This window comes from Peromyscus leucopus, chromosome 15, assembly GCF_004664715.2.
Source record: "Peromyscus leucopus breed LL Stock chromosome 15, UCI_PerLeu_2.1, whole genome shotgun sequence".
Classification (NCBI taxonomy): domain Eukaryota; kingdom Metazoa; phylum Chordata; class Mammalia; order Rodentia; family Cricetidae; genus Peromyscus; species Peromyscus leucopus.
Window position 1 is genome coordinate 2,071,838 of NC_051076.1, and position 12,061 is coordinate 2,083,898.

General features: G+C 46.4%; 1 protein-coding gene across 1 annotated transcript in view; it reads right to left on the minus strand.

The window, feature by feature from the left end:
* Nucleotides 1-11,331, minus strand: part of Ell2 (elongation factor for RNA polymerase II 2) — a 64,967-nt gene extending 53,636 nt beyond the window's left edge. The window contains exon 1 of the mRNA XM_028894004.2: nucleotides 11,029-11,331. Within this exon, the coding sequence (XP_028749837.1) occupies nucleotides 11,029-11,175 (147 nt within the window). The 5' untranslated portion in view covers nucleotides 11,176-11,331. The remainder of the gene's footprint in view (nucleotides 1-11,028) is intronic.
* Between the last annotated feature and the right edge of the window lie 730 nt (nucleotides 11,332-12,061).

Sequence of the window (12,061 nt, forward strand, 5' to 3'; positions counted from 1 at the left end):
CTTGTTTTGAAATAGAGCTTTTGAAAAACTGTATTTACTGCAGGCCAAATTTAAAAAATACATTGTCTTAAATCTTAGGATTTGAAACAGCTCTTAAGTGAACATGGAAGACAAGAGTCTAACCTGGAAAACCAGCCAAAAAGTTACTGTGACCCAGACTTCTCCAACACTTGAAGCATAATCCCATCATTTCCCCACAGGAACCGAATTGGCTTTATAACTGTATAATAAGCTTAATGCCAAATATAACCTTTAATATAATAATAATAATAGAGCCTTTCCCTAGGAATCATGATTGTTGGAATAGAAGTAGTAAAACAGAACAAGGTTAAAATATCTGTAGCAGCTAAGTCACAAAGGGAGCCATTATAGGAGCTGACACCAGGACAGTTTGCGATCATATTCTGTGTTTTTAAAGACCACTCTGGAGGCTGGTCTAACAGACCATGGGGAGAATAGCGGAAGCCCAGAGGCCAGCTGCCAGTCCAGGAATATGGTCCTGAAGAGTGGTGGTGGGGCTAGCACTGGAATGGTGGTAATGGCTGGGGTCAGATTCCAGATATTTTAAGACTGACAGGACTTGATGATAGATCAAACATACCAAAAGAAGAGACAAATCAAGGGCTATGAGTTAAGTTCTAGACAACTGGAAAATGTGGTCATTACCTGAAATGGGGTTCATTCAGGTGGTACCAGATCAAAAAGTGAAATCAAGTCAGAGGGAAGATGGTGAGTAGTGAAATCACTAAAATTAGTTATGTGGATGATCGAACTGTCAAGCAGTAGAAGAGCTGTATTTGATTACAAATTTTAAGTGTCTATTAAATGTTGATGAATAAAATGCCTAAAGCTGAATAGAGCGTTGCTTTTTTCTTTGTTATTGTGTTTGTTTTTGAAGACAGATTCTCACAATGTAGCCCTGGCAGTCCTGGTACTCACTATGTTGCAGACTAGGCTGACCTCAAACTCATCGAGATCCGCCTGCCTCTGCCTCCTGAGTGCTGGAGTTAAAGGCGTGTAACATCGTTCGTGGCCAATAAAGTTTTTTGTTGTTGTTTTGTTGTTATAGTTAGTTTTGAGCTAGGCAACTTGCTATGTAGACAAGGTTGGAGTCAAGTTTGTGTTGATCCTCTTGCCTCTCTTCTTGTGTGCTGGGATTATAGCCATATACCACTACAGCCACTTTAAAAAGGTGTGATCTGGAGATTTGCAATTTATTAGTATATAGCTGCTATTTAAATCCTCAGAACTAAATGGACTCACCTAGAGAGAGTGAATAGGCAGGAGAGCTGGGACCTGCAAAGACATGCAGGGACGGTCTAAGCAGAGAATGGACAGCAGAGGAAAGAGAAGAGAGGGAGGAAAATCCTACGACTGTTTTTAATATAGAGATATGGTCAGCTGGACGGAGAGCCAATCTTCCCAGACTGCCTTGATTGTGGGAAGATAAAGATGGAGATGTTTGGAAATAGGACACCTGGTCAGGTACACTTTCAAGGGTGTGGTAAAGACAGTATGCTCAGCAGATGACAAGTGAAGACACCACTCATCTCCATACATATACTTTCTCCCTTTTGATAGTTCCCCTTTAACACAGGCGAGTGTGTGTGTGTGTGTGTGTGTGTGTCCGTCCACATGTTTACTTCTATACATGACAACCACTTTAGTGATGGCAAGGGCTATCCATGTCCTACTTAGTTTCATATCTTTAGTAACTCATTCTATGTCTAGGTAGGTCAGAAGATGAATAAAAATGTTTACAGAATGAAAAAAAAAATCTGGTAAAAAAAAAATTGGTAGTTGTACCTGTTGTTCCTCTCTCTTAATCTTTCATTACAGGAAAAAAAATACAACTGAGTTTTTATAACATGGGTACCTCTCCCGATCCCTTCAGGCAGCACGGTTTCTCACATGGAACCAGAAGCAATGATACTATTACTTAAAGATACACACAGGCCACTGAGATGGCCCATTGGGTAAAGGTACTTGCCACCAAGTCTGACAGCCTAGATTTGATCCCTAGCACCCTTATGGTGGAAGGAGAGAAGTGACTCACACAATGTCCCCTGATCTCTGCAAGTGTGCCCTGATCACTCATATCCACAGACAAACATACAATAAATAAATAGATATAATAAAAACTTTAAAGATACACTAACAGTTAGGTACCCAGTTAAGAATATTAAAATATCTAGGCCAGTAGTTCTCAACCTGTGGGTTGATACCCCTTTGGGGTCACCTAAGACCATCAGAAAACACAGATATTTACATTATGATTCGTAACAGTAGCAAAGTTACAGTTATAAAGCAGCAATGAAATAATTCTATGGTTGGGGGATCACCACAACATGAGAAATTATATTAAAGGGTCACATCATTAGGAAGGTTGAAAATCCCTGCTCAAGGCAAATCTTACAAGAAAAAGTTCAAGCATGGTGTTACACCCTGTTGACTAATAGTCCCCAAGCCAAGGTTACCTCCATTAATCAAGAACACTGAATCTGTTCATCACAGTGTTTAATGCTCAGAGACAAGCAATTAAGGAATCAACACATATTCTCTCCTCTCCTCTCCCCGCCCTCCACTCCCCTATCCCCTCTCTTTTCCCTGTGTGTAAGTGTTTCCATGGGGTACATCTCAATGGTACAGCAAGTAAGTACTTAATTCTACTCCCAGAGCCCAAAACAAAATAACCCACCAAAACAGTGAGGGGTAATCTGGAAGTAGTGCTGACATATTCAGGGCCTTCAGCCTTCAGAAATTAGGGTATTTAAGAATGACACTTAAAATGTTAACCCAGGTATGTTATACAGAATTACTTAATTTCAGTAGTCACTAATGACAGAAACAACGGAAGTTCTGAATTTCAGGCTAAAGTCAAATTTGATTTTCATATTATCTATGTCCTATGATAGCCATATTAAGGGCAATTTATAGAGGTTATTGAATAAAGGAAGTCTATAAAAATACAAGCAAAAGTTTAAGAACTCTATTCAAACCATTTTTTTTTTCTAATTTCAATTTTCCTTAAAACATCAACAACATCCATAATTTCCATCCTATAAAGGACCAGGCATGGTATATTAAACAAACCTATCTGCCTTAGATTCATATTTTCTTTCTCTCCTCTCCTCTCCTCTCCTCCTTTCCTCTCCTCTCCTCTCCCCTGCCTCTCCTGCCCACTCCCCCACCCCCAGGGTCTCTAATTCCTGTAGCTCTGCCTGTCCTGGAACTCACTTTGTAGACCAGGCTGGCCTTGAACTCACAGAGATCCACCTGCCTCTGCCTCGGAGTGCTGGGAATAAAGGTGTCCACCAACATACCCAGCTTCTCACCTTTATTTCACTTTATCTATCTATTTATTTATTTGTTTCTTTAGTCGCCCCCCCCCCCCCCGACAGGGTTTCTCTGTGTAGTTTTGGTGCTTGTCCTGGATCTCGCTCTGTAGACCAGGCTAGCCTTGAACTCACAAAGATCCACCTGGCTCTGCCTTCCGAGTGCTGGAATTAAAGGTGGGCGCCACCGCTGCCCAGCTCTCATCTTTATTTTTAAATATAGACTATCTAATCAACCAATGTCTTTTGATTACCAAACAAGACGGAATGAATTTTCACCAAAAATGATACTTATTGCCTTAGCTCCCCTACTTCCCACTCACTTCCATCTCAAGCTCCTGTTTTTGACTTTCCTTTTTTTTTTTTCTTTTAAAGACTAAGGTACCTTGATTATTATCAATGCCAAGAAATCCCAACATGCTCTTCCTCCTTTAAAATCTAAGGTCTAGTGACTCTGTTCATCTCTAATAAACACCAACAGACCTAGCACAGACTGCACAGTCATCTCTGGCTCGGACCACCACACCCCTTCCTAACTCATCTCCTTACTTCCAGATTCACATTATAGTCCCAAACACCAAATCCAGCATGTTAAAGCAGCATTCAGGGCACCTTAAATTTCCACTCAGTCTCCCCACAGTAATGAAGAACAAAGTCCAAACTACTCAGTAAGATAATCAGCCTGCTCCAACCTGCTGGTACGCCCTTAAACCCAGCTGTTTTTTCCTCCCTCACTCTGGCTTAAGAGAAACAGGTTCTTTCTGGCAATTAGCAGAAACTGCCCCAGCTTTTCTACCACTGTTCCTTCCTTACCTATGACACTTGGTATGATGGAGATGTGGTCCCCCAGACCAGTTTCTAGTCACCAAAAATCTTAATGCTCAAGTTCTTTAACACCCAAGGCTTATTTCTAAACTAATAATACAAAAGACTGAAGGAAGCAAGGAAGTCCATGCTAGCCTAATGATGTAATTACTATGAAACCAGTAGCCAAATGTCCGCAGAACAGAGGTCAATGCAAGGTGCTGATCTGACTCATGAGTTTTTAAGTAGCATGTAGATTAATACGATCTTCCCATGTCTTCTGTTACACAGCCACAGCAATTTGAGAGAGGTTTGGACTATGATGGCAAAGTACTAGTAGAAACTCTTAAACCAGTGCTTTCTGAAGTTTTAACTTATTCACAAGAGCCCTAACACCACAGCAGGAATTACAGATGGTAGAAATTTAGGGAAGATGAAAGGACAGTTTTTAAAAAGATGAAAAAACATTAATAAAACAAAGACAGAGAAAGGAGTTCTGTCTGGTGAACCTGACCTGAATTATGCCATGTCTTTTAGCTTTAATTTGGCAGTAGAAACACAACCATTAAATTATACTATCTTCCAGACTGGCTTTTCTATATTTCTGCTTAGGTCATAGGAAATGTTCTATACAGCTGTGTGGTGTGTAAGGGAGTCAAATGTGGGGCTCTATTATATGCTTTTCCCCCCTTTATTGTAAAAGCAGAAATGCCCATCACACCGTATTTCAGAGCTATCTTCTCAAACATTCCACATTTATCCCCAAATGGCTGGATGATGGTGCCAGTTCCAGAGAGAGCATCCTTATGGCAAAGAAAAGGTTCACTGCAAATTACTAAAAATGACCCAGCACTGACTTCATCTGGCCCTATCACCAACTGCCTGGCAAGTGCTACAGCACAGCCTCTGTAGTCTTCCCTGAGTGTGAAAGGAGCAAACGGAAAGGCTGAACCTAAGGACTGTCCTTGGTAAGCCTCCCTGGAAGCCATTCCAAGAATGCTATACTCCTTTTAAATTCTTTTCTTGAACATGTTCCAAGCCTTCACATATGATCCTTTTCTCTCTTCCCAATTTGGGTGCCAAGGTCCCCTGGCTATCTTTTTAGGCAATCTGGCTATTATTTTTCTTCAGGAAGGAGCACTCTCCTTTGCACTGAGAACTGAGCATTTGGATAAACTTTTCAACTGATACAGAATTGGGGCATGAAGTTATCTTTCCTTGGTTAAAAAATAACAGCATGTGAAGCTCAAGGACGGACTGAAAATGGGTCTAGAAGTAGGAACATTTGAATTAAATGAAATCCAGCTACACTTTTGAAACCAAATAATGGAATCTACAGCAAACCTCACGGTATTACTCAGTAACACCCGACAACATGGGCACTGCTGTGGCACAAGTCGAGACCCCAAGGTGGCAGCTGGATTTACACAGCAGACTGCTGAAAAGTAAGACATAATTATTTGGGAGCAAGAAGGAAGCATGGGGTGATTATTTTTTGTGTCTTTTAAAAAATGATTTATTTCTTTTTATTTTGTGCACATTGCTGTTTTGTCTGCAGGCATGTCTATGTGATGCTGTCCAACCCCTACAACTGGAGTCACACAGTTTTGAGCTGTCCTATGGGTGCCAGGAATGGAACCTGGGTCCTCTGGAAGAGCAGCCAGTGCTCTTAACTGCTGAGCCATCTCGCCAGCCCCCTATTTCCTGTGTCTTAACCCACACTGAATCAATTGCTGAAAAATTTATCTGGAAGAAAGCCTCAGGGTGGAAGCTTGTCCTACCACCTGCTGAAGCAAGGGCTAAAGAAAAAAAAGATCAGGTGACACATAACCTGGAGCTTCCATGAAGGACAATGACATAGCAGGCTAACAAGAGCATATGTTTTGACATGTTCAAATGCATGATTTTAAAAATACAGATAATGAACTCCACTCAAAATTAAGTACACTTGTAAAAAAGTTTCAAACTAACATTTTTCTAAATGACAATAACCAAAGCAAAATAATAATAATAATAATAATAATAATAATAATAATAATTTCAAGCCAATAGAGCTGACAAAAGAATTAAGTGATTCCTACACAAAGGCAGCTGCTCTTTGATCTTCAGGGACACAAAACGAATATCTACGCTCCTGAAGGCAGCCATGTTAGACATTTATGCTGTAGTTGAGAAAGCATAATACTATTTGAGCCAACCACTTCTGAAGGCTTTTGTTTCTTGTTTTTTGAGACAGGGTTCTCTATGTAGCCCTGGCTGTCTTGGAACTCACAGAGATCCACCTGCCCCTGCCTCCTGAGTGCTGGGATTAAAGGCATGGGCTGCCATCACCACCTGGCTTCCTTTTGAAGCTTTAAGGGAACATTTTTATAAAAGGCTGAGGGAAGGGAGTTACAAGTTCAAGGTGTGCCTGAACTACTGAGTAAATTCAAGGCCAGTTCTAGTAACTCACTGGGATTTGCCTGAGCTATAGAGAAGTTCAAGGCCAGCCCTAACAACTCAGTAAGGCCCTGTCTCAAAACAAGGAAAGAAACAGGAGAATATAGCTCAATTGGGAGTAGAGCATTTGGCCTAGCACAAAGGAAGCCCATGTTTGCAAACCAACACTACTTCAAACAGCTTGCAAACCTAGTACTTGGAAGGTGGAGGCAAGAGGATCAGAAGTTCAAGGCCACCCTTAACTATACAGCATTTTCTAGGCCAGCCTGGAATGCATGAGATTCTTTTTCCAAAAGGGGTTGGGGCTACAGTTCAGTGGTAGAGAGAGTGCTTGCCTAGCACATGTGAGGCCCTACATTCAATGTGAGGCCCCGGGAATCTAAAAAAAGACCAAATTGATGGGCTCAGCAATAACAAAAATCTAAAAACAGTGGTTTGAGATCTTTATTATATAAGTATATTATTAAAATGTCAAAAGAAAGAAGGCTGTATTAGTAAGAAAGTCAGCTAAAATTTATTTTAATTTTATATATAGTTTGACATTTTGGGGAAATACACAATAGTAATATAAGCTCTTCTCACATATGCTGAGCACAGGCACACCACCCAATCACAGACCATAAAGCTGTAATTTATGATGATTTTGTTCTTTGTCCTTTTAATTCAAAGTCATCTAAGTTTAGACAAAGCTTGACATTCTAGATACCTGTATTAAAATACATTTTCTGTAAATCATGAAAATAACCTTCCAGTTATTATTTTATATATAAGCACTTTTGAAACTGGTTCCATATTCCAGCAGCCATTCATTCCACCTGCATCTTCCAGCACGCTCATTCACATTCTCCAAATTTCTCTGAAAATAGAAAACTTGAATAATGAAGGCAAATGAAGTTCTGTGTTATGAAACAATGAAGAATTGTGATCTGTGAAAACCAAGATTTCAGTATCTCTATCACATTCTGTTTCCGTGAGCCCTGAGAACCCAGAACTTGTGCTTGATTATATCTATAGAGTTATACACTTTGCCTACATCATAGCTTCTAAATTCCTAACTCGACTTCTGTGAAGCCCTATGCCAAGTGGATTATTTAGAAGAGCAAATCAAACAGATAAAATAATATGGACAAAAAGAACTCTTGGCACTTAATTTAGCAAATAAAGTTGTTAACACTGTTGGCCCTTAGAAAGTCATTAAAAAAATTCATCATCCCTTTTATTAAGTCAAAGCTTCTTGGTAACTATTTGTCATCAAGTACTCTACTAGTACAGGAGCAAGTTTATGTAAGAAATAAAAATCACCCCCAGCCCAGAGAGATGATAAGCTTAACTACCCCCAAACTTTTCCATTATCTACCACAAGCCAACAGTCTCAAACAGCAATTACTTCTTCGGATGGGAAGTGAAAAAGACCAAATAAATACCCTTGCACTGGCAGAGTAAAGGGGTCAGGCAGATGCCCGCTGCCAGCAACCGTTTCTGTGCCATGTGGGGAGCCCTGGTCTGGCTGAACCAGGAAAGACACCCAGACAAGCCCCTGGGCGGCTCAAGCTCTGTATTCAGAGAAGCCTGCCATCAGTGGTGGTGAGAAGAGCCCTCAGTGCTGCATCTCCTCCCCATTTCCCTACAACAGGTCTGTCATCTTCACCCCAGGTTAGACTCCATTTTCCCAGCCTCTTAACAAGCGTTCCTTAAAAAAAAAAAAAAAAAGTATCCCTTAAGTGACACAACTAAGGGCAGGGCTGGCCAACCCAGGGACAAGGCGGCATCCAAAACAAAGTGCTCAGTCAGCTTATTCACCCCTCCCACCACAGCACACCACTGTTTCCATCACCAGGTTTTCAGGAGAATGGGAATTCTAAGGCTAATTTAACCAACCAGGCTTCACATTTAGAAAAGTAGAGACACGTGACTGATCCGATCCATTAATTTAAAAGCCAGAATGGGAAACGAGCGATGACAGAAACAGGCATTAAGGACAGTTAAGAACAAAGCCACTGACTTTAGTACTTAATTAAAATAAACAACATTAAAAAATAAAAATAATCAACTAAGTAGAGGGTTGACAGTGAAGTAATTTTAGCTCTGGAAAGATACTGACATGTAAACAGAGGTGAGCTGACCACTCTAAACGCCCTGCAAAACTAAACTTCCCTGTGGAAACACCAGGCAGAAGCCAAGGCCACACAAACACAGGAAAACAAACTCCCTTCTAGGGCTTCAGGGGACATGCAGACCAGTGGACACTGGGGCTCCTCTGTCCCTTCGGTTATCCTGGGCACCACCTTCTCTTGTCTTCCACTCCCGACAGTATGTGGTGTAATATCACTGTACGGTTTGCCTGTGGTCTCCCAAAGTGGCTGTCAGACGTCCAGTTCCTGGAGGTGCCTCCCCACCCACTCTACTGCAGCCTTTCCTATCCCCATGTCTGTTTTGTTCTTCGGTGGGGGCCTAAGCTCCTCTTCCTACACCCCGACCTACCTTCTTCCCACTCCGTTCCTTCCTATGCCCTTTCCTTAGAACCCACAACCTTATCGCTCCATCTTGCAGGGCTGAATTTCTCTCCACTGTCAGCCTTGGCCCCCGTGCTTGCCTGTGCATCTGGCTTTCCCCAGATGGGCCTCCCACTCCATGCTGGTGCTGGCCTCTTTCTTGCCTGTGAACCTGTCTGGAGAGCAGCTCCTGGCACATTCAGTTTGAAATTTCTTTCTGGGTCTTTACTGGTGGCTGTATTCCTGGCCTCCTGGCCACGTCTGAGGCACTCTCCCAGGGCATTGCGAAGGTGTATTTCTCTGTGCTCGCACTCTTCCCTGTTGCCCTCCCTCCATCCCCCACAAAACCTGTGACTACTTTTCACCATATGCTTCTCTGTGCATAACATGTGTCCAACCAATTCTTTGGGAGCCTCCTGAGAGTATGCTCTGAATTTCCCTTTTCTGCTTATAAAATACCCTGTCATGTGAACTCACATGCTCCCAAAATGTACACAACTGTTTGCGCCCTCCCTCCTCCGTGTATATGCATGTGTGTGGGAGCCTCTGCTGGCCCAGGTTTCTGCCTCTCTGGTGGCTTTGCTTAAGACTATTTTTCTCTGTATGCATTTAAAGTGCCTGGCACTAGTGGGAGCTCAACAGATGTTAATTCTTTTCTCCACTTTTATCTAAGTATGTGAGGTCTAAGTCGGGTGTCCCTCTGCCGAACTGTGCCTGTTTTATGAGACAAACTGGAATATATTCTTGAGTAGGCACTGAGCTATTTCAGAAAGCCCCGCGGGGTGTAGCTCTTTCTGTCTCTCTGAACAAAATGTCACCGGTCCCACATATGGTATAGCTTTCCCTTCGACAATATATCCACTTTCGTCTCCCTACTCCACGTCCACAATCGGCTTCCTTGTACCCCCAGCTAGTTAAGTGTCTTTTTGGTGCCCCACTCTTTCAGTGTGAAAGTGCCGCTGGGTTTGGACTCCAACTGCAGGTTTTGTGCCTCTGAGCCTCTTCCTGTAGAAGTGGAGACGGTCGCTCTGAGTATGGCATGAGAGGGGCACGCAGGTTTCTCCCCGGGGCCCGGGAAGAGATCAGAGTCTCTGTTCAGGATGCCCTGTGTGCCCCCACCGCAACCTTCGGGCTCGCTCCTCGTCTACAGATGGCGAGTCAGCACAGGACGCCGTGCGCCTCTCGGGCACGCCGAGCTTCCGAGAATCCCTTTCCCCAGAACCTGCCGTCCTGTTCCCGGCTACCCTTACGTTTGGGGTCTTTTGGTGTCTCTCCCCGGGATGTGGTGTAGGGTCGCTGCCACGCGGGACGGGGTGCGTCTCCGGGAACCCAACGCAGAGCGCCGGAGTCCCCGGGAGTGCGAGGTGTGCCCCCTCCCCCTCCCCGCAGCGCCCGTGTCCCGGCCTTCGCGAGTACACGGTGTACACTCCCGCCTACACGCGGGGTGCCAGTGTCTCCGCGTCCCCGGGAGTGCAGGCTGTGTCCTCACCCCCACGGAGCGCCGCTGCCCCTCGCTCTGCGGCGTCACCGCCCCTCGGCGTCGCCCCGAGAACTCGGACCGCCGGCCCCCGGTCCGTACCGGTAGCTGCGCGCGCCCCCTCCGTGGGGAGGGCGGCCGCCGCACGTCTCTCCTCGGGACCGAACAAGTCAGGAGCCCCGCGGGCGCCGTCGGAAAGTCCCGCAGCGGCGGCGCAGCCCAGACCGGGCCGACCCCGCCGCCAGGGGCCGCCCGCCCGCCGCCGCCCGCCCGCGCCCCAGTCCCCGCCGCCCCGGCCCGCGGCGTCGGCGTCCCCGGCCGGCCCCGCTCCGCTCCCCTCCGCGGGCGCCGAGGCAGCAGCGGCAGCCAGCGCCCCGCCGGCGCCGCGCCAGGGGCCGGGCAGAAAGCGCAGCGGCCGCCGCCTCCCCGAGCGCCGCCCGCCCGGCTGCCCGGTCGCCCCGCCGCCCGGCCCGCCGCTCACCTTGTGGCTCTGGTAAGTCTCCAGCGCCCGGATCGCCGTCTCGGTGAGCTTCACATGCAGCACGGTGATGTTGTCCTGCCCCAGCCGCCCGCACGCCAGCCCGTAGCGCTGCTCCTCCCGCAGCCCCGCCGCCCCCCCCGCCGCCATCTTAAACGCCCCGGGGTGCCACCGCGGACGCCGCTCGGGCTCCAGCCTCCACTGCGGCCGCGGCTGCTCGGGCTCCTGCAGCCGCCGCCACAGCTACGGCCATCCCGCTGCTGACGTACTGTCATAGACTGCGCGCAGCCAGACCTCGGGCTTCCACGGCCGCCGGCCGCCCCACCCTCGAGCTCGCGCCCCGCCCCGGCCGCTGCTCATTGGCCTGCGTCCCCACAGAGCCGCCCTCATTGGCCGCCCTTCACCTCGAGGGGGCGGGGCCCAAAGTCGCCGGAGTTTTGCTCGGGACGGGACGTCCGACAGAGGAGAGGTTGACGTCGGGGTGACGCGCCGAGTTAATCGCACCTGACGTCACGTCTCTTCTTGGCTCGCCTGCGGCGATTGGCCGAGCCGTTTGGGGGATCCCCTGCTAATTGGGCGTCAAGGTTACCAGATCTGGTCGTCTCAGTCAAAGCCCCGCCCCCTGGCGGGTAATAGTGGACCGAACGCAGTAGTCGGTGGTGAGGACCCCCATCCCGCACGGGTCGAGGCAGGCCAGGCCACCAAGTACGGATTTTTGCCTTCCGACAGCTGCGGAAGCTCTGGGCCTTGATGTCCCTCTGAGGGGCGGACGCAGTAGGCAGTCTCCAGAGCTTTTCCTTAAAAGGAAGTTCAGTAGAGGAGTGAACCGAGGATACTTCATTCCAGACTTGAAATTACGTAGTCGGCTGTAGTCTTCAGCAGTTGTGTGGAGCAACTTCAGTACAGAATTATGCCAGAAGGTTAAATGTGTTTCGTGCGGTAGGCATGGTACAATAAATAGAGTTGAACATCAAAGCCTTTCAGGACCAACTCATACATGCGTGTGGTCTTATGGGAACAGAATATGGTCTGGCAC